Raw genomic sequence first — 23,845 nt, forward strand, 5'->3', positions numbered from 1 at the left:
TAAAAATCAATATTTAATGTGAGTATGACTCAGTAATGACACATTTATGCTAGTTGTAGTAAATCTGGAAACTAAAAAAGACAGCTAACCATTCAGAGAAAACTACAATTGTTTTGGAATCCATTTTAAATGTCATTTATAAATTCTCTTTAAAAATGTATCTATAAACTTAAGGCTATAATGCTCATATTATTTTATATGATATTTTTGCACTTAATATGGAGAATCATAATAGACTTACATAATTATATATAGTACAATTAATTTTGCAAGTCATTTCATATCATGTGTAAAATGATATAAAATAATTTTATTTTATATGAGAATAAAGCCCAGAGAGAAGAGGTCAATGGATCAAGGTCACTTGTGTCTCTGATTTTAGGTGCAGAGCTCTGAGTTTTCCATATGGCTCTTCCCCTCCAAATTTTTATTCATTAGTTTCTGTTTTACTCCACAAAACTACTAATAAACCAGCCCATTTAAATTTACTTTTATTCTGGCACTATATCACTGATTTAATGAGGTTTTACTGGTGAATGCTTTATTATATCTGAAGCAGACACTTTACCTATACTTCCTGCTCTCTCATGTCAATTTGGATGATGTTAACTGACTACAGAGATATCTGCCCGTCTGTGCTCATAGATGCCCTACTCACAATATCTAGAAAGCAGAATCAATCTAGATGTCCATCAACTGATAAGTGGATAATAAAAATGTGGTACAAACACATAATGGATTTTTTTAGCACTGAATAAAAATAAAATCTGCAGGAAAGCAGATAGAACTGGAATATATTCTTAGGGATGTAACCCAGATTCAGAAAGACAATCACTTCATGTTAGAACCTTAGTCTTGAAGTTTTAGATTTCTGTGTTTAATTTGGAGTGCCCATTGAGGTCAGGAAGCTAGCAAGGGGCAGTGTTGTTGAAGGGCTTTCCAGGAGGGATATTAGCATTCATGGGGTAGGAAAGTGCAGGAAAGCATATGGGTAGTGGAAAGATTTAAGAGGGGACATGGGTGGATAAATGGCAGAGATGAGGGGTTTCAGGTTAACCAAAAGTAAGAATGTCTTTAAAAAGCTATATGGATTCCCAGCATTGTATTAGGTCATTATAATATATAATTAAAAATCAATTTTGAAGGGAGATACTCTGTATGGGTAGATAATGTGGATTCCAGAAGTCACAGGTTATTAAACAAATGTGGAATACCTCCCTATGAGTTCTTGGTAGGGGTTCCCCCAAAGCAATATAGGCTGTTGTTATTACTTAGTGTCTCACTAGATGACAAGACTCTATTGATGAAGACTTTGGTTGCAGGATATAGAATCACTAAGTTGGAACTAAGCTGAAAGCTTTCCTAATGTCAGGTAGTGTTTGCAGTGTCAGAAGGTGGGGGAGATAGCTGGGGGAGAAAAGACATTAACACTAGCCAGTTGTGAGTCATATGAACTACAGTACTGTAAGACAAGATGTGGCTAGTGGGTGTCATGGTGTCATTATTATTATGGGACAATCAAACACTTCTTATTAGATTTTAAGTCTGCTCCAGAAGAGGAATTCAAGCTTGGTACTATAAATCTGATCGATAGTCAAAGGCTGGGAAGTCTTAGGGAGAATTTTCTATTGTTGTTTTGCTAAATGAATGTGGCAACTATCTGCCTTCCAAACATTTATGCTTGTGCCCGTAGATTACTGCTGCTCTCAGCCTTAGTCAGAGAAGCTTGTGTTTTAGTGGGTCGTGATTAATGTGGAGACTCCTAACTGGTCAAATTACTGAGAATAAGTGATCACTCCATGTTCAGCTCTGTAGGAAAGTTTTATATCACCCCTTCAAGGCTCAGGTAACATTATAGAAGAGGAAATCAAAGAACAAGAGGAAGTAGAAAGAACAAGAGGATGAAAGGGGTGCTGTGGAAAAATGTCTTCTCTCCACAAAATAGATGCTATACCCATGAATTCAGAGCAGCAGTAACTCTTTTTTTTTTTTTTTTTTTTGGTTCTTTTTTTCGGAGCTGGGGACCGAACCCAGGGCCTTGCGCTTCCTAGGTAAGCGCTCTACCACTGAGCTAAATCCCCAGCCCCAGTAACTCTTTACTTAAGGCTTACCCAAGACTGGGGCCATCAACATTCCAACTTGGAGGCTTACAGGCTCCTAAAGCTCTGCTCCACCATGAAGAGTTATAGAATTTAATGGTTTGGGGATAGACAGAATCATATTCCCAGCGGTTATAGTCAAGTTACACTTGTTCACATAACCTTCCACTCATGCTCATTTGGACAACCTCATTGAATTCAATGGGCAGCAAGTAAACAAAAAGAGGCAAGCAAAAAAATAACAACAGTGTTTTGGGTACACACATAAGACTGAAAGCAGAAATAATAATTAATTTATAAAATCATCATACATTAGAAACCGAGGACATCTATCTTTTCCTCTAACTACTCTGGGGATTTCATATGTACATGAATACAAGCATTCACACATTGGCAAATTCTATCAGAGTCTTAAAAGCAGCAAAGCTTCTCATTGTGATTTCAAATTTCACATTGTGATTTCTATCCCAGAAGCAATGCTAAAACAAAATGTCAAGAATTTACTGTAGTTCATGCAGCCAAGTGCACAGTAAAGTGCAGCTATCAGTTAAGATTTTCATGATCTCTCCTCCTTAGCTACGATACCCTCCTGTACACATCTCTCCTGCACATATCTACTTAAAATTACTTTCTTTTAAGCTCCTACATGGCCTAAATTGTAGCTTATTTATGGGAAATCTTCAGTGCCTTTCCAAAGCTCTCAGCAGGAAGCATAGTTTGTATTAAAACAAGTAGACAGATAGGGAGGAGGGTTAAGGTTGTGCAATGTTAGGTGACAGCTATTTGATGTTTATATTTATATGGAATAGCCCTTGACTGTTGGCTACTTGTTGCTACCATGATTGCTCAAATACATGAACTGGCTCCATGTTTTCTTTTTTCTTTCTCTTTATTTCTTTGTTTCTTTCCTTCCTTCTTTCTTCTTTCTTCCTTTCTTCCTTCCATCCTTTCTTTCTTTCTTTCTTTCTTTCTTTCTTTCTTTCTTTCTTTCTTTCTTTCTTTCTTTCTTCCTTCCTCTTTTTCTTTCTTTCTCCCTTTTGCTGTTGTTGTTAGGCTGAATGTAAAATAAAAATGAAGGAAGCTCTTTACTAAACTTCCTAAGATTTTTAAGCTGCTGACAGTAGTGCATGAAAGCACTGGGCATTCTGATTGCAATCAGACGTCAAATAGATTGCAACTTAGGTCAGAATAGATCTGCTCTAGTGACACATGACACCTAGGTTTTGCCAGCTCAACTTTCCCTTGTTCTTTCCAAATACTTTTTTCATATGCTGTCTTTCTTGAGTTCATCCATTCCAATTTATTTTCAGTTGTGAGCACTATATCTTCAGTGACCATCACTATTGATGCAGTCTTGCAAGGATGATTTTGTTAGCCATGGCTTCTTTGTAGCCTGGAAAGCTTCAAGAAACTCATTACTCACATTTACTCTAAATGCCAAAATTGAGCATTGGCAGTTAGGAAACCCAGCATGTGTTCATGTGTACATGGGACAGACGGATGTAGAAATGAAAAGCAGAGATGCTCTGTTTATTAGCACCTATTTGGCAACAATAGGTGCATGGTAAATTTTTGGAGATTCTAAAGCTCCTACATGCCTTAATTTGTCCATTTTACAAGGAGTAAAATAAACACCTTTGATGTACTTATGGAAGGAAAGGACAGACATCATCATTGTCTTTTCCAGGATTCAAATGAACATTCCCGGGGGGGGTACTTTTCAGGTGCCATCATTATTAAGTGGAGTGGGTAATTATTGCTGGAACTTGAAGAGATGAACAGAGTATTGCTTTCCTGCATTATAACTATGGCTGTTGGTGAGTAGACGCAAGAGCCAGGTTTAATTCTATACCTTCTGATCTCTATTGTAATCAGAAGTCAAGTGTTTGACTCTGTTCAAGCTGTCAACAGGACTTCATAAGTGATATATAAATAGGCTTTTTATTACCATTAGAATGTATATATAAGTAAAATCTATGAGAGGAAAAGGATAATAAATGATCCAAAACAAGGTCAAAAGTGTGGTCAAGTGGAGTGGCATTATCTGTGAAGCACACAAGTAAGTACAAAGTTGTCCTTACAGGATGAGGTACACCCAATTTAAGGACAATAGTGACACAGAATTTCAAGCACTGTGAGTATAGACCTAGTGTGAATCGATCTCATTATGTGGTTCCAAGTGAGGTAATGCTTCTTTTTAGATACTCCTTCATTTTCACTGCATATTTCATTCTCCATATACTTAATTGTAAGCCTATTGCCAGATACTATTAAATGATGAAAATGTGAATCCTGGTCATACTCCTTGTCCTCTAAAGTTCCTGTTGTAATAGAAGAGGAAGACATGGAAATTAAAGACTACCACATGAAGAAGTTAATGTGGTGATGGCGTAGAAAGTGAGGAATAATAACCAAGGCTGTCACCAAGGAGATTATCCTTGAGCTGTTGCTTGCTTTAGAACTGTGTGCTGGACTTCCAAAAATGAACACATCAACACAGGAGGATGTTCATGTAGAAGGTCCTTTGGGGAATAGTATATAAATTCAGATGGCCAAAGTTCATCCTACAATATAGCCTGTAGAGTTTGAAAAAAACTGAAGAATTTAGTACAGGACTGAGGAAGGAGAGTTCATGTATTCCCAACAAATGCTTCTCAAAGGTAACAAGGAGCCATTGAAGGATTTGAAGAAAGTATAGGTGTTGACAAAATGGGTTCGGGATGGGTTTATTATAAATGGAGGCTGGGAAACCAGGTAAGGAACCAAAGTCTTGAAATGAAAATGAAGAACTTCCTAGAATCCTCACATTTGTGGAAGGGAGAAGTCAAGTTTAATAACAAGTGTCAACACTGAGACAGTGCTTAAAAACCTTCCTATAGAAAAGGAACTGGTGTTATTCTCACTTCACCTATGAGGGCCACAAGGGTTGAAGAAGTTGGAATCACTTTAAATTAGTTCGGTCAAGTTCACAAACGTGGCTAGTGGAAAAGCTGAGATGCGAATTCATGTGGTTTTACTCCAAAACTGATAATCTTAAGCAATTCACTCTAGTCCTTCCTGGGAAAGAATGCGGAGAAGGATTGGTGTCTAGTGACTGATACGACAGCAAAAAAGGAAGACACTCCTATTTTGGGCTCAGTACTCTCTACCGAGACAGAAGGTTGTCATGAGCAGATGAGAGACAATAGTGTATTAGGACCATTCCAATTGAGAAGTGGCCAGGATGTCCCACCCATGGTTCTTTTTGATTGCCACATGTTATAATTACTCTGCTATTCTCAGAAGAAATCAGGAGCAAGCTGAAGAAATGTCACGAATGAGCATAAATTAAGTAGGTTCTAACTAAAGCACTAGGTACGTCTTATTGGCCTTTGATGGCCAGTGGGATGTGGGGTCTTCTGATCTTTACTTCAACAGACACTGAGGTCAATTGTGCTTTTATTTCTTTCTAACTTAAATCTATTGGTAGCAGAGAATGAAGAAATACAAGACCAATTAATGGCTGACCTTAGAGAGGGATGTAGTTGAGAGAAGGATTTGACTATCAGCTATGAGTTTGGGATTATGTTTGCTTTTACAATTCTTACTTAGAAGTTATTAACTTTTCCTCAAAATACTTTTAATAATAATGATAATGATAATAATAAAACCATTAGCCTCTCTTCTTAGAAGGAGGTGAGACTGAGAATGACCATTCTATGTGATAAGCACACTTGAGAGTCACAGTAGCCTTGGGGCAATGCTATGGAACAAATTGGGTCTCCCCTTTATTAGTTAGAGCCACAACCTTTAGTATAATTGTATGTGGAGATAGGGTCTAAAAGGAGATTGCCAAGGACAAATGAAGTTATTGACCTGATAGGACTGATGTGCTTATAATAAAAGGAAGGGGTCCCAGCCTTCTTATCTCATTTATTGGTGGATCTAGCAAGAAGCTGGCCAGGCACAACTGAAAAAAGAAATCCTGACCCAGAAGCCACTCAGCCCTGTCTATGACATGCTATGATGACAGTTCCCTGCAATGCAAATGTTTTATGTTGTACTTTATCTGTGGAAGATTGAGATTTATAGATGGGAAGTGGATTTCTAATAAAGTAGTCTGGATTGAAATTTTAAGCCATTGTTGGTTCCATTAATGCTGAGAATCAAGTAGGCAAAACACAGAACATAGGTTATACATGCATTGCACACCACTGTCTGGAAATGCGAAATAATTGTTACATCTTGTGAATAATCACATAATAGACATGAGTGAACAACTATGTGTACTTCAAAATATTAATGGGTAAAACAGATGCACATGTATACAAGATTGCTATTTGACCTTTAAAATGAAGGAAAATTATCATCTGTTCTAATATAGACAAATCTGTTACATGAATTAAGGCAGGCATAGGAAAACTAGATGGTCTCAATTACATGCATAATATGAACACACATGCATGAAAATGAAAAAGTTATATTTACAGAATTAGATGGTAGCATTTACACAAAATTACACAATATTACAAAGTGTTGATCGCGATGTACACTTCCTGATAGGTCAGAGGGATAAAATCAAGGTCTAGTGTACACCATGAAATAAGAGACAGTGTGTTATATATTGTGTATATAGTGTAGTGTATTGGAAAAATGCTAAGTAGATTTTTAAGTGCCCTCATTACAGAAATAAGTGTTAGGCCATGCATGTTAATTAGCTCTATTTGGCTATTCTATAAAACATTCATCTATAAAAAGTATGTTGTCCAACATGAGCAGGTATAATTTGCTTGTCAATTAAAGATGATGCAAACTCTTGTAAATTTAGCAGGTGACTAACTTTGTGGAAAATTGGCAAAGAGTATGTGTGACCTGGCTATTTAAGTCAAATGGCCGACAGACAAGGAAACTGCTCATAGGCTTACTTGTAACTAGAGAATTGTAATTTAAAAACGTGATATAGCACAGTTCCAGGCTAGGGAGTCCACTCAGTTGGAAAAGTGCCCTCTACATAGGTATGAGGACTAGAGTTTGAATCCCCAGGACACACACACGCACACGCACACACCCACAGAAACATGTTTAAACACATGTATGCATACCACACGCACCAAAAAAAAAGGGCATCCACAAGTCCAGCATGATTTCAAAAGTCCAATAGCAACAAAGTCAAGAGAGCAACAGGGCAATTGCCTGTAAGAGGAAAATTGTTAGAATTGTGTTAGAGAGCAATTTGGCAATGTGATAATTGTTTTCGAGTAGTGAATTCAGTTAACCTACAACCTAGCAGGTGTGTTTTCCCATAAAGCTCTAGGAGACACATGCAAACCAAACTAGGAAGATCCTGCGTTTCTATTACTAGGGAAAAGGATTAAATTATATTTTGATATATTGACACTATAGAGTATGCACAGATTTCAGGCAGAGTGGACCCAATCTATAGATATCAACTGATGTGGATCTCAAAAAGACAAATGCTGTATGACAAGGTCAATACAAGCATAAAAACAGCTTTAGATTGCATAGATGCAGATGTTAAACAACTGGAATGGATGCATTGAGTGTTTTGGACTGAGGGGATTGCTCAGTGGTTAAAGCATTAGACACATACACGTGATGACTGGAGTTCAGAGCCTCAGAACTTATGTAATTACTGGGATACACTGCAGCCTGGCTGTAGCTCCAGTCTCAGAAAGTAGAGAAAGCGGTCCCCATAAGAAAGCTGGAGAGTGAAACCAGCCATGTCAGTGGATATTTTTTTGAGGGACCCTGCTTCAGTGAATAAGGTAAAAGAACCATTGAAGACTATTCCTGACACCCAGCTCATGTAGGTTTTCACATACATGTGTGACACACACATGCACTCATACACATGTGAAGACACATGCATGAAAATAATTAACAACAACAGTAATTGCCTCATTCAGTGAAATGGTCGTTTGTTCTTGGGAGAGAGATGAGATTAGTAAGAGGTAAGGGGATTTGAACCATGTTTGATACTCTTTGTTCTTTGATACAGAAATAAGCACGGTTGATGGCTATTGTTCACTTCCAGGCTGACTCATAGACACGCAGACTAGACACTGGGAGATTTATTGGATCTTCTTGGCCTTTACCCGCTCAGAACATTAGACATTTATTCTAGCTAGACACATATGCTTCCTACCCTTGATCCCTGTTAGCCGGGTGTTTGACGTCTGCTTCTTCATGAAGTATTTCCCAGACGAGGTCTGGTTTGATACACTGGTTGTTGAGTAGGTCAAGTGATGGCCTCAGAAATGTATCCAGAGATTGAAGTATGGCCAAAGCAGGAAAAGAAGGATGAAGGAGCCAAAAGACACATTCTTCTGCCTTACTCCACTCTGAGGCACTGTTCTCCATCCCTGCTGACACTTCCGATAGCTAAGTGGACCTTCCTAGGCACAGGCTGAATCTCTTGACAGCTTATACTGTCTGAGTCATTATCCTCACTCTCTTCTCTGGTATTAGCTCCCTCTTCACTGTATCAGGATTGAAGCTGGCTCTCGGGCTCTGTGCTGTAAGGAACCATGACTTACACATTACTTCTTGCAGTTTTCTAAATTTCAGAGATAATATTGAAGGATCAAAATTGCTCAATCCAAGTGCCTTTAACAATATTGCTATAGTTAAATTAAAATTAGACTCCACCAGCTTTAGAACTGCTAAGGCTGAGAAAATTAATTATTAGGTGTGGAGGAAATCTAATCTATCACATCCAACTCAGTCCAAGTTTTAAATCATTATTATAATTGGTCTATAGTTTACATGTTGAAAATTAGAGATTTTTTTTTCTAGACGTTAAGCTGGATGGTGTTTGAGCTGAAATATGTCCACAACAAGTCAATCTCTCCGATAGTAATGGCTATCACTTCCCCAGTGTTTTTATTTCTGTGACAGCTGGGCACATAAGCACTGAGGTGGGCACTTACTCTCCACTGTGGTTCAGGTTGTCATAACTCAGAAAGAGACCTGCATAGATGGTCTCTGTCAGCAGGGCGTAGATGGCGATCATAATGAGCAGCACAGCCAGCTTCAGGACAGAGTTAAGCCGGAGAAATACTGCACACGTCACCATGGCCAACACCCCAGTGAAGACAAAGTACTGGAAACAGAGAACAAAGGTGGTCAGACTCCCAAGAACCTCTGAGGTCCCTCCTCTAGCTCTGCTGCCCACTCGTCTCCAGGAATTCAAACTGAACCCTCCCTTCTCCTGCCCAGAGTCTCTGCTCCTTGTCTCGATGAGTGGAGCCTTTATTCACATGATTCCCCTCCAGCCTCATCTTTTTAAAAACCTTTTTATCATTATAGTGTTTTATGTGTTCTATTTGCATGAAAACATACTGCATGCATGTCAACGGAAGCCTGAAGATGGTGTCAGATTCTGTAGAATCGGATTGACAGACAGTTGTGAGCTGCACGTGGGTGCTGGGATAAGAACCCCAGTTGTCTGGATGAGCAGCCGGGGCTCTTAACCACTGAGTCATCTTCCCAGCTGTCCAGTCTTGTCGTTGATGCCCTCTTCTTTCCCATGTTCCTCAGTCAAACATCTTTAGTTTTAGGTTCTGCTTGACACTCTTAGCAGATCAACCCCTGCCCCCAGCTTTCTCTATCTACTCTCATTGCTTTCATTCTCAGAAGCAGCATGGGAACAGATTTATATAAATACCCCCACAACACACACACACACACACACACACACACACACACACACACACACGTACATTTATTTATTACTGATTTATGTGTATGTGCATGAATGCTACAACATACACATGGAAGTCAATGTGTGAGTTGGGACTCTCCTTCTGCCATGTGGGTTATGGGATTTGAACCCAGACCATTGGCTTTGACTGCATGCCTTTATTCACTAAGCAATTCACTGCCCCTGTCCCTTACCCTCCATTCGTTTCCACCTAAACCTGTTTCTGGGCTTCAGCATCCCCAATCTCTCACATTCTTTCTCTACCTAGGATTTCTGAAACACCCATCTGACCATGTTGTTCTTCACCAGAAATCCTTTCTTTGTTCTCCAAGCCCTCAAGTTCCTTTGTCTCCCAGCAGAGCTTGCAGGCTACCATGCAGTAGCTTTTCCTTTCATTCTCTATACCCATCTCTCACACCTCAGTGTGTTCATATCTCATCCAGGTGAGTAAGCTTTGTACCTCTTCACATTTCCTCTGAGAGGTGTCATTTCCTCTGAGAAGCACCCCCTAACCTATATTGTACCCCACAGAGACATCTCCCACTCTGTACTAAGTATTACTTCTTAAATTGTAAATTTGGAATCATCTAAGAACTTGAGTAGAAGATCAGTATCCCAGTGTCTACACAGACATCTTGCAGCATTTTGTGGGAAACAACTCACTTACTTTCTTTACAGAGCTATTCTGGCATAGTCAGGGTGTAGGCTTTAGATTGTGATTAGTTAAATTCATATTGCCAAAGCCTCACTTTGATCTCAAAACCTGTACACATTTTTCCTTGAAGTCTTCAGGGAAACTGTTCAGGATAGAACTCATAGCTCTCATTATAATGTAAATAAGAAATACTCAAGTTAATAAAGATGGGGAAAAAAAGAATCCAATGGCCATAGTGCCAAATAAACTGTTCACGGTCTTGAGGCTAGAAAGAGGTGTCTCTGTCACCTAGATATGGCCAGTTTGCCTGAGTATTCCAGTGGGAATGTGGGACTTGATAATGCTGTAGCTCTCATTTGCACATTTTCATTTCTTCTTCTATTACATAGAAAGGCAGCTTTTATATGGATAAGGAGATAGCTAAGAGTTTCTAAAACTCTGAGTACTGAAGAAGTGGTATGAATTTCTTAAGTGACACTAATTCACTATGTAACCTTTTCAAAAATATGCATACATAAATGTAGAGAGTGTCCCAGATGATTTCTCACTGAAGACAACCCCCTGTATGTGGGCACATGGGGCAGGATCAGAAGAGAGCCAGGCACTGTCTCTGCCTTAAGGCCTTTGCTTGGTGCTTCCCTTACCCTGTCTGTTTTTTCCTTCACAATAACAATCCTTGTACTAGACAGGAGCATAAGCTATCTTCAGCTGTCCTCTAAGGTCTTTTTATGAGCAAGATTTCTATATAGGTCACCCTGATGCTGTTGTGCAAGAAGCCATGTGTAAAGAGACCAGATGCAAGAGAGTTCAATCTGCACATTTTCTTCTCTATCCAGAGAAACTTCCAGGATTGCTCCATTTTATCATAGGCTATGGGGAAGAAAAATAGATCCAAGGGGTCTTCATAGTTGCCTTCTGCACAGCGCAGGGTTATACCTGGCTGCATTGATTTAGATTATAAACCATGTGTTATATCAAACCCTAGGGAAATGTTGAGATATTGGAGCAAAAAAATTTTGGGCACACAGTAGTTAAATAAAAATTTCAGTACACATTTATTGAATGCCCATTGTAATCATGACAGGTGATCAGTAGGCATTGGAAGTTCAAAAATGAAGTAAGAAATGTCTGAGGCCTAAAGGAAATCATAGTAAAAATATGAAGCAGACATGAATGCAAATAGAAATGTATTTTGGTAGCAATGTGACTGACCGCGATAGGTGTATAGAGGCAAGAGAAAGCATGTATCATGGAGAGAAGGTTTGTCTGAAGAGGGGCAGAAGAGGTGAGTTTATTTGGGGTCTTTAGGGATGGACAACAAATAGGAAGACAAAATAGCCTAAATTCCAGTGTATGTGGAGCAGGGTGTCAGATTTCTTTGATTAAACAAAAGACCCATCATGAGGAGAACTGGTAACACAGGCCAACAAAATCCATGTTTTCTTCCTGCTTTTTCTATTTAGCCTTATGAAGTCAAAGTCATATTTTCACAGGAGACTAGTGGTTTTCTATCTTACCACCTCAATTGATTGTGTTAACAGGTTTCTCCCATCTCTATTCCACAGAAAGGAATCAACACAGTGACTTGGGTGGTTTAGCTAAACTTCTACTTTAAGGTTGAGATTTCTGGAAGCACTACGTACAGGAAGCATGAATGACAATGAGGTCCTGCATAACACCTCTGTTCCTTTTCTATCTCCAATGAATGGTGGCAGCTGAGACTAGGAAATAAAAAAAGGACAGCAACAGGGGGTATGAAAGTATCATAGCTTTGTGAAGTGATGTAAAACCTCTTTCCTTGGGTCTGGATCCATCAATTGTATGTTTTCTATAGCATGGTGGATTCTGGACCCAATATCACTTGTTACTGAGCTTCTTTCTGGCAAAAGATAGTCTTTGTGCTCTTGGTATGTTGCCTCAGGAAGATAACCATGCTAAGAGTCACACATTTATTATTATTCGGCTCCAGGTTTATGTGTGCAAGGAACACCTGGAGAAAATTTAAAAAATCTGAAGACCCAGGTTTGAGGGAATAAATAGAGGTAGAGAAGAAGGTAGAGAAGAGAAAAGATAATAGTGAAAAGCCAAAATGGCCAAAACACAAGATGTTCTAGTCTGAGTCTTCTCAGAAGAACATTTGAATGACAAAGAAGAAAGGTTTCAAAATAAAATTGGAAAGCAGGATGTGTCTGTCTGTCTGTCTGTTTTTCTATCTATCTATCTATCTATCTATCTATCTATCTATCTATCTATCTATCTATCTATCTATCTATCATCTGTTATCTATTTAAATATATCATCTAACAATATCATATATGCACATAATTATTATACAGATCTTTGGTGAATTATTTTCTCTTGTAGTATATACTACTGTTATTGTAGCATGCTCTATATTGTAAGTTGTTTTGAATTCAGTTCTTATATCCAATGAAATCTGTGTCCTGTAGAGTAATGAAGTTTCCTGTTTCTTCTGGATATTTTAATGACATGTGAAAGAGGTTATAAATATAATTTTTCTCTAGTTTCAACACCATCATAGGTTTTCCCTTATAGTGTCTGTGAATTCAACTTTCTGCATATTGGAATAGTGTTGATTATTTTTCCAAAATAATCCAATGTGTGTCATTCTTTTGTGCAAGTGACTGTGAAAATTGGAATTCCTTTTGTATTTTGTTGGCCATAAGTCCAAAAGCACTTAGGCACCACTACTCACTGAATACATTTGTTGCATTGAACTTCTTAGAAAATAGTGGTTTAAAATCTGTATGAAACTATATCAAATCATGCTATTACAGCATTTGTTAATAATATATACATTGTATAACTATACATATTACAAAGTATTTGTCCTGGAAAAAATCCACAATTGTCTTAGAAAAAAATGAATGAGACTATTTATGCAGAAAAAAGAAGACACTCCATAATAAGATAATTTGACCTTTACAATTTTTGGATGTTGCTGTGTACCTCGAACTGGCATGTGAGAAAAAGGAAGGTAATTCAGGATGAAGATTGAGATGTGGCTAAATGTGTCATCACAAAAGGTGGCAGTGTGAGGCCCTGATGTTAAATGAACTCAATGTGAAATGGGACCAGTTTAACAGGGGTGGGGTATATATTTTCTCAGGGGTGCGCTGCTGGAGCACATACTAAATGAGTATAATCAAACTTGGTTATATAGTCCACTTAAAGCACTCTAAAAGTGGCCTGTTATACTTGGTGTTATTCAATAGTTAAGACGACTCAAGCTTAGACACTATTCTTTCATCAGTTCTAAGGAATAGGGGTATCCATGGAGAAGTTCTCTATTTCTGGATACTCAAGACTCTCTTCTTTCAGATGACACATGGATTCATGAGAAATCATGAATATCATGAATAGCAAATGCCTTCAAGTCTGAACATCTTAGATTCACGTGACTTGACAAATTATAAAGGGCATTGTCAGCATGAAACAAACTCTTGTTCACACCAAAGCATGCATTCGTTAATACATGACTTTTAACTAAGGTCCTATGATGCTCCAGCTTGGATGGCACAATATTCATGTTATGACATCATTGTAGCATACTGTAAATTACCTTGGTAACACACAATACTTTTCTTTCAAAAGAGGAGCAAGAATAACTGTACATCATCACAATTGGAGGAGGAATTGAGTATTTACATACACAACTCAGACAGATTGAACTCTCTGTGCCCATTTGGTTCTGCCCAAACCCATGTTATCCTCAACTCACACTGTAGGAAGGAAAGAAATCAAGAAGACAGTTTTCAAAGGTCACCATAGTTCAAGGGAATAATCCAAATGCTAATTGACTCATATATACACCCTGTTCTCTAGCAACTCCAGATCACACAACAAGCACCATGTAAAGTGCAGGAAAAACATGGAATTGCTCCTGCTGAATCTCAGTTTGGGTTCCATAAATGTTCAAGAAATGAAAATGGCATAATCTAAGGTTCACAACTGGTGCACATGGTATTCCTGCCTCATTCAAAGCTGGTTTCTGGGCCAAGTTTTCTTAGGAAAGAAGTAGAGCGAGCGAGCGAGCGAGTGAGAGAGAGAGAGAGAGAGAGTGTGTGTGGGTGTGTGTGTGTGTGTGTGTGTGTGTGTGTGTGTGTTTGTGTTTGTGTTTAATGTTTCTTGGGTCTGGTATTTGTTTAGGGAAATTTTTTTTACACAGGTGACGGAATGGAACAAAGTGGTTTAATTTTTTTATGAAGGCACTTAATGCTATGAAATTTCATTTTAGGCTTGCTTTCATTGTGTCCTATAAGATTAGGTATGCTATGCCTTCGTTTTCATTGAATTCCAGAAAGTTTTTAACTTCTTTCTTTATTTTGTCCGTGACCAGGTAATATTGAGTAGAGAACTGTTCGGTTTTTATGGGTATGTGGGTTTTCTGTTTTTATTGCTCTTGATGTTGAGCCTTTGTGTGTGGTGTCTGGTAGGATGCATAGAATTATTTCTATCTTCTTGGATCTGTGGAGGCTTGTTTTATGACCAGTTTGCTATGGTCATTTTTGGTGAAGGTATCAGGAGGTGCTGAGAAGACTGTATATTCTTTTGTTTTAGGGTTAAATGATCTGTATATATCTGTTAAATCCATTTGATTTATAACTTCTATAAGTTTCACTGTGTCTCTGTTTAGTTTCTGTTTCAATGACCTGTCTAATAATGAGAGTGGGGTACTTAAATCTCCCACTCTTTTTTTTTCTCTCTCTCCCTTTTTTTTTTATTAACTTGAGTATTTCTTATTTACATTTAGAGTGTTATTCTGTTTAGGGAAATTTTGATGTATAGTTTTTATCAAACTTAAAAAATAGGTGTCAGGTTAATTGATTTTTCTTTTTTGTTTCTTTTTGTGAGAGAGGACTCAAATTATGCAGGTGTTACATGTTTAAAATTAGTTTTAGTGTTGTTTTTTTTTTCCTTTTTTTCGGAGCTGGGGACCGAACCCAGGGCCTTGCGCTTGCTAGGCAAGTGCTCTACCACTGAGCCAAATCCCTAACCCCTTTAGTGTTGGTTTTAAGGCCTGTTTTATTTGGTAATTTATTTTCGACACTTCTATTGCTTTACTCTTTTGTTTTTGTCTACAATGTCTAATCCCACTAATTTTCTCCTAGTGTTGCTTTTTATCCTATATTACATAACATTTACCTCTAAATATTCAGTTTGGACTCAACATATATCTTTCAGTTTTTTAAACATGTGCAATAAAATTATATCATTATTTTATTGTCTGCTTAATAATTTTACACACACAGTCCTGTTTTGATTTCCAGTCATTGATTCCTCTCTCCATTATCAATCACAGTTCTTTCCTTTTAATGTCTGTATATCATTGATTGGAGTCTGGTCTCAGTGCCCATTTTCTCAAATCATGGATGTTTTTCTAAATTGCTATGAATGCTCTCAAGATTCATTCTGGAATGTAATTGAATCACAGGAAACCACATAGCTTCATTTTTGGAACTTACATTTACAAGTTTTTAAAGGAATAATCAGAGCAGAATATAATCTAGGAACAGACATTTAAAACATTTGAAGCTGTAGCCCCTGCACTGCCAAGTGTCTTGTAGACTGTGATGTGTTTTAGTCAGTAAGGTGACACATACTATTTTCGGTCCATGTGAGTTGCAGATACTGATGAATTCTGATGGTTATTTCTGCATCACTAGTTTCTCATCTGCCTGTGGTGACTAGATACTCTGAAGCTCTCTGAGTCTTTCTGTGCTATCCTTTCCTCTGTGGTGGTATGTTCTACAACGTCTAAGAGTTCTCCTGACTCTTATCTGTCTATTCTCAAGGCAAGAAATTACAGTGTTTCATCTGGGTTCACCTCTCTGAGGCATGGTCTGAACAAAGCTCACACTATGCCAGGTTTCACTCCATTTGCTTGCTACCTCTTGGTGCTTACTGTCTTCATTGCTTTGTAGTCAGTATCTTGAAAACTCCTGTCTCATGTGTTATGTTTGCTTATTTCTATTTGTCCCAAGTGGAAACGGATATCTTGCCCTGTGATTCATCAGAAGGATGCCTTCTTTTTCTTAAAAATTGTTAAATAGACAGTAGGTTCTGTTCTGATGGTGGTCTTTGGGTAATTTTATAGTAACATTACAATATTTATCTTCTACCCTTAAAAACTGTATAAATATGAAGGTGTTTGAAACATGTCCTAACTGAATAAATCCAGGAACAAAAGAGTAGTGTGTGGGTATTAAGATGATGTCCCCAGTGTATGTGTGTATGTGTGTGTGTGTGTGTGTGTGTGTGAGTGTGTGTGTGTGTGTGTGTGTGTGTGTGTGTGTGTGTGTATGTGATGGGGCAGGATGCAAAGGCTTGAAGACTGGATCAACTAAAAAAATAATGATTCCCAGACATAAGACACAGAGAACCAAACCTCTGATGGAGAACCTGCTCTCTTAGACCCTTTATACCATAGCAAGCCTCAGCCACTCCCTCTTATAAACAGTGATCTTTTGGGGTAGAAAAAAATCAAAGTATACAGATTTGATTCTGAAAAATCAGTGGCTTTCCCACTGAAGGTATTGAAAATGACAACCTTCTGGTTTTACACATGTGATCTACATTCATTTTATCGATTGACATGTTTTCCTCTCTCCGTTGGAACATAACTTCTCCAATTTTCTTTATTTCCCTCTTTTTCAGTATGTGACAGGCTTTCAATATAGAGCTAAATTATTATTATTACCTTTTGCATCATGTAACAGCTTTGTGTTTAGAACAGATCATCCAAATTTTGTAGCATGCTTTCATCTAAGCATGGTTTCTCACAGGATGATATGCAAGCATCATATCCATAGTAACTCTCTATACTTGGACATACATCTGAACTTCAAGTCTCAGAACCACAAGAGAGTTGATGTAGAGTGATAGGGGACACATATTAGCATACCACGAACACTAGCTTTATGCCAGATACGTGCCAGAAGCTAGCACTTGCCAATTAAATAGACAGCAAGGTATTCATTTTCCCATTTCACAGATGAGGAAACAAACAAGAGAAAGTAATGACTGACTTTATTGGAAGTGAAATCCAGCTTAAACCAGTTCTTACTATGCACATCTTAGCTTTCCTTTCCCTTCAGTTTTGGGGCACTCTATATGCTCTTCAAAACAAGAAGTTCTTAGGAAGTGGGGATCATATCCCAGAGAATCTCATACATTGAGGAGGAACCAGGTTGTGTGGTCTTCCCCATCCATCCTTGCATATCTCCAGGAAGAGTCTGTTTTTTTCCAGCTAAGACTTGGATAAAGAATAAGGAAGCTCTAGTACAAGTGTCAGCACCAAGTCATTATGATTGAGTTTGAAGAGAAAGGATAGGAAGGAGTGAGGAAGCAAGCACGGCAGAAGGTGAAATCATGATCCGGCAGGCTACTCTCTGAATACTAGCTTTATTATTATAGTGTGATAGCATTAGCAGCCTCTCTTTCATAGGGCTACAGGGAGGAGCCAATGGTTCTCAATCCAACTCTTAGGCCCAGGGAGGCCACCTAGAGCCTTTTTTCTTTCTTTCTTTCTTTTTTTCTTTTTTTGGTTCTTTTTTTCGGAGCTGGGGACCGAACCCAGGACCTTGCGCTTCCTAGGTAAGCGCTCTACCACTGAGCTAAATCCCCAGCCCCTAGAGCCTTTTTTTCATCTTACATATTGGAGAGCTCTCTGAGTATGTCACCTTTTAGAGAGCAAGCCTACCATGGTTCTCTGAATATGGGATTAATTAGACTTTCTACTCTAATATATATGGATTAACAGATCCTATTGATTGACCTGAAAGCCCATGCATTAGTAAGTGGCTCTGTGGTCAAGGGAGAACTAAACATGCACAGCGATGACTGTCATCCTAATGCGATGTTTTCAGACCAAGGGCTTCTCTGGAAACTCTCCCTACTACTTTGACTTAAGTCCAGCTGTTGTTTTCTGTCTGTCTTTTTTTTCTTTTTCTATCTTCTTTATCCTTATTAATATATTTTCTATTTTCCTTCTTTTTTCCTCCTTTCCTTCCCTTTCCTCCTCCTCCCTCCCTCCTTCCTCCCTCCCTCCTTCCTTCCTTCCCTCCTTTCCTTCCTTCCTTCCTTTGTTCCTTTCTCCCTTTCCTCCTTTTTTTCCTTCCTCCTTTGTTCCCCTTTAACAGTGCTGGAGAAGTAAATTTATTCAATCATAGAGGCCCTGTAGGGACATTCTCCTACAGGATTTTATATGTGACTTTGGATGAAATTATCAGGAAAGAAAGAGACAAAAGAAATAGATCAGTGGATAGTGGGGAAGGTGGGGAAGGAAAAGAGAGAGGAAGAAGACTGGAGAGAGAAGTAGGGAAGGGTAGTTAAGGGAAAGATGCAGAAGAGGGAGCAAGAAAGAGGACAGAGAAGCAGAGGGCATGGGGGAAGGAGAAGACGGAAAGGGAAGAAGAAAGGAAGAGAGAAGAGGCAGAGGAACATGGGATCTGGAGCAGTCTCTTTAAGATCTTTTGGCCAGTTGTGTGCCCCTGAGCTGGTGGAGATATTCACCTCTCACCACTGGGAACTTGCAAATAAATACCTCTGGGTAGGAGCAGATATCTGTAAACACAGCTGAGGAATTGAAAGTCAGGTTCTTCAAGGGTATCGACTTGTCAAAATCACACCACAGCTGCGGATTAAAAAAAAAAAGAACAACAACAACAAAAAAACAAAAAGACACAGGAACAACAGTCAGTGTGAGTGTTGGGAGTGGAGCAGTGCTAGCTGCTGCTGGCCTTCAGCCAAAAGCCAAGGCTAGGCGGGACTAGAGGGGCCTGCCAGGAGGAGGCACCAGTTTCTTTTACCTCTTTTATTTAAAAAATAAGCACTGGCTCAGAAAAAGCTTTTGCAAGCTAGTCACGAAACTGGGTTAAGATGGCTGGTTCCCCTGTCATTTTGAGACACTGGAGTGTATTTGTGGGGCACAGAAGAGAGCTGGATAGTGGGGGAAGAGACCTGGATGAATCCATTGCCTGTTTCCAAATCCAAGGTTGTGAGAATTTAAGGGACCTGAAGGGGCATGTTTTCTAGAAAGACTCTTAAGGTTGGAGTGCCGGGCATCTCCCAGGGCAGATATTTCTGTTGAAGGCATTCCAGTGCCACACCTACGGGGTGAAAACCTCCTCTGTGCCAGACACGTTGTTCAAAAAGTCCCATAATCATTTTGTGAGGTACCTGCTGTAGTTATCCCCAGTTTACAACTGAGAAATATGAAACTCTGAGAAGTAAAGTAACTTGACCAGGGCTACCACACTCATGATGGGTAGAGCTGAGAATTGAACAGAGGTCTATCTGACTCCAAAGCTGCCTAGCTTCCTGCCACAACAGTGATTCAGTGATCTCAACCTAGAGCCATCGAGTCTTCTCCAAATGCTGCCCCCACCCCGCAAATCTACTTCATCAAAAATCGAAATCCTGGCTACCACCTCACTCCATTTGGATCAGCAACTTCGCATGCATCAGTTTCAATTGACTCACACTATACAATGTTCATCAGATGAGCACATCATGGGATAATGATTTTCCCTTTATCTGTCTCTTTGAGTCTTTTATAACAAGGTCAACTATAGAACTTAACAGTGAGCTAGAGGCAGTCTGAGCCTCCAAGTCAGATGACCACTGGAAAAGTCTACAACTTGCGTCACTGAATGCTCAGCAAACCAAAGGGCACAATGATACTTTTATCCACAAGATGATGCCTCAAATAAACTGTTTCCACATGCCAAGGTTATGACCAGGGTTAGATCAAGCATCTTTAAAACCCAGCTGCCTGGGCCACAGACAACGTGGACTGTACGTGAACAGAAAGTACCTGTTACTCTCATGGTCTGATTCTATAGAGAAAACAAAGCCATTGCAATGCGGATCATCAAATTAAAAACAACCCTGAATATGATGATGGCAGTTGGAGTTTCATCTGAGTTCTATGTGCCCCATCACAGATGAGCCTTTAGAAAGTCATAGACACAATATTCAACCTTTCTGAAATGCAGTTTCCTCATCCATCAAATGCGGAGAATAATACCCACCTGTTGCACATAGTAGGTACTCAATAAGTGACGCCTATTTCAGTTTTCATTTTCATTTCCCCATTGTGCCCTCTACCCAGAGATATATTTTAGCATATTGGGATGAGCATGGGTCATGGAGCCAGACAGACCTTATTATTATTTCATATCTCTGAGCCTCAGTTCCTTCAGCCGTAAAGTGGGGATAAATGAGACTTACCTCATAGGGTTTATGTGGGAGGTTAAATATGAAAAAGATGTGGCAGTGCTCCTTCAGTGCTTGGCACATAGCAGGTCAATTCTGGTACTTAATAAATAAATGACAAATTTTATTTACCATTATAAATTTTTGGCCACTGACAGTATAGAAACTGAAGACCTATGTAGGTCCTTTGGAGCAACTCACCTCCCCTTGCAGGTTAAAAATAGCTTTTCCACAGAAAAACATGTTCTGACAGGGGTCATTATTTTGTTGTTTGTCCCTGAGCTTGGGGCTGAGTGGCACATAAAGATTAGGTATCAGAGCAGGGCAATGCAAGAAGCTGCTAGTTCCATAAACTCTCGATTCTGGATTCTATAGTAGATACCACAGGGCTGACGGGCTTGGTGGATGCTTACAATATTTATGACGGCTCCCAGGAAATTAATCAAGATGGAAGCAAAGATGATGACGTTGCGGGCCAAATAGGTCTCGTTAATCCAACAACAGGTTTTGCGGAGAATGAGAGGCAGACACTTATAGTCTTCTGCCGTGGTGATGAGGACCAGGGCGGAGTGCAGCATGATCAGGATGGAGAACTGGATGGTCATAGGCATCAGCCTGCAGAAAACACAGACTGTGAGTCATCTGGGCACAGGCCACCCCATCCCCACCCAGTGGCTCTAGAAACGTTGCTCATGTTCTTTCTTTGCCACTCTGTGTGTAGTTCCTCCGTAAGAAACATTCACTTTTTCCCTTCTCTTTTTCCCCTTATCTTTCACACTTCCTTCCTTCCTTCCTTCCTTCCTTCCTTCCTTCCTTCCTTCCTTCCTTCTTTCCTTCCTTCCTTCCTTCCTTCCTTCCTTCTTTCCTTTTCCATCCATCCATCTGTCCATTCATCTATCTATCTATCTATCTATCTATCTATCTATCTATCTATCTATCTATCTATCTATCCCTATCATCTATGTACCTATCTATCCATCTATCTGTCTATTTTCCTATCTTTGTTTCTGGTATGAGTATGTATGTGTGGTATGCATGAAGTTTGTATGTTCATTCACACATTTGTAGTGCACCTGTGTGATATGTGGTTGTAGATGTCTGCATATGTGTGTGGAGGGCAGAAGTTGACCTCAGATGTCTTCCTTGATAACTTTCCACTTATTTATTGCAAAAAGTCTTTCACTTGAACCCATACCTTACCTATTCAACTATTCCAAGTAGCCAGGTTTCCCTGGGAATGCCCTGCCTCTGTTTCTGTCCCCTGAGTGCTAGAATTATGGTGTCCTGACATTTCCAGCTGGCATTTGCCATTGTTGGGGAAATAAACTCAAGTTTCACTCATACTTTTATGGTAAATACTTTACCCACTGAGCTGTAGCCCCTTTTATAGCCATCTGCTGCCAAGAGATTACACCACAGTATTTCATCAGTCATTACTCTGCTTGTGGGAAATACCCACCACATCCTTCTCCCTTTCATAGTGGGTTTTATGATTCTTCTTTTCTCATTCTCATATATCAACTCAATATTCAGCTGAGTTAATGATTACTATGGTTTGCATGGAGTATATTATATGCCATTAGATTTACAGGTAGAAAGTATAGTTTAGAAAAAGAGTACGTATTCACTCTTAAGTTGTCAACAATCCTAAGTTTATACCATAGGCTTCAAGATCTCATGAGACCTTTGTCCAATGGAAGCTTGTATCTATTGCAAACTCCACAGAGTGTCAGGATGTTACCATCAACATAGGAGTCTATTGGTAACTTTTGTCTTTGGAAGTGTCTTTGATAAATTTCTCTCCTTATCAATAAATTAATCACTAAGAATGCTTGCTGTCCTTGGGGCTGGATCCCTTGTACTCTGTTTTATGTTTTTGATCTACAATGACACCTCTTGTTTTCTTACATCCCAGCCAGTAAACTGTTACACATTATTAAAGGGTGCTTTTATAGAAGTGACCAGAGAGTTTCTGTCTTCTACTAAAATTATCTGCTTTAAGATCCTCCACATGCTAGTGCTTTGAATAACTGTGTTTACTGACACTATCTCTTAACCTCCTTCTGCCTTATCATGATTGATCTCCATGTGCCAGCACCGTGGTTCCCCTCTTTTAATGATATCTCATTTCCACTCCTCAAAAGAAACCAAGAGGTCTTTTTCCCCTCCAGACAAGTCTTTAAAGCTCACAGGATGGTAGTTTCATGGGTAATTCAGTTGATGAGTGTTGAAGCTAGAACTTAAAGTCCTTGCTGCTATATCACTACTGCTAGATATCATTGGAGAATGATATGCTTGTTTTTCCAGTAATTCCTTTTGCCTCTGAGGTTTATAATGATGGCATATTTTTCAATAAGCTTTCTTCTCATGCATAGAGTAGACATCAAGATACCAGGACCAAAGCACATCTTGTATACTATCTAGAGAATATGGATTTAAAAATGACAAAATAGTATGATATGCTGCGATCCATAACAAGTCATAAACAACTATCATTTATAAAGCAAGAAGGGAGGCTTCAAGAAAGAGTTAATACTTGGGCTTGTTCATGTAGGATTAAATGATTTTTTTCTTGGAGTATAGGCACAATCAAGAATATCATTAAGGCAGCAGAAGAGCAAGAGCTGCCAGTGTGTTTAGGGTTTGCTAATAACCTGCCTTCATTAGGGTCCCTATGGCTGTAATAATTATACTTCTATATCACAGTCCACCATTGAAGGAAGTCAAGACAGGAACTCATACAAGGCAGTAACCTCGAGGCAGGAGCTTATGTTGAGGCCATACAGGGATGCTGTAACCCAGGAACAGCAGCCTAGGGAATGGCACCACCCACAATGGCAAGTATATCAGTCAGTAATTAAGAAAATCAAGTTTGCCTACAGCAATCTTTTGGAGGCATTTTCTCAAATGTCTTTCAGTCTCTCAAATGAGTCTAGCCAGTATCAAGTTGATATAAAACCAACCAGCACACAACTAAAGCTGTAAGGCTGTGAAGCTAGACAGAAGTTGCTATGTTTTAGGGAGGTCTTTGTCAGAAATGTATATTTGAAAGACAGCTGAAGAACTGTTTAGAAGATTTGGACAGTGGATACAGGACCCAGCAATGGAGGAATACAAGGAAGTAAGGTTCAGGGAAAGCTGAAGGGGCAA

The 23,845-nt window shown here is 39.1% G+C and overlaps 1 protein-coding gene across 4 annotated transcripts in view; it reads right to left on the bottom strand.

Moving 5' to 3' along the window:
• The window catches only part of Adcy8 (adenylate cyclase 8), a 249,784-nt gene that overhangs the window by 32,123 nt on the left and 193,816 nt on the right, over positions 1-23,845 (bottom strand). For 2 of the 4 annotated variants that reach the window (XM_087556005.1, NM_017142.1), the window contains 3 exon segments: positions 21,109-21,310; positions 19,023-19,112; positions 9,029-9,201 (listed from right to left, as the gene is read on the bottom strand). In XM_087556005.1, coding sequence (XP_087412131.1) covers positions 9,029-9,201; positions 19,023-19,112; positions 21,109-21,310 — 465 coding nt within the window. 4 annotated transcript variants of the gene reach the window in all.

The sequence above is a fragment of the Rattus norvegicus genome, chromosome 7 (genome assembly GCF_021556685.1).
Source record: "Rattus norvegicus strain SHRSP/BbbUtx chromosome 7, alternate assembly SHRSP_T2T, whole genome shotgun sequence".
Classification (NCBI taxonomy): Eukaryota; Metazoa; Chordata; class Mammalia; order Rodentia; family Muridae; genus Rattus; species Rattus norvegicus.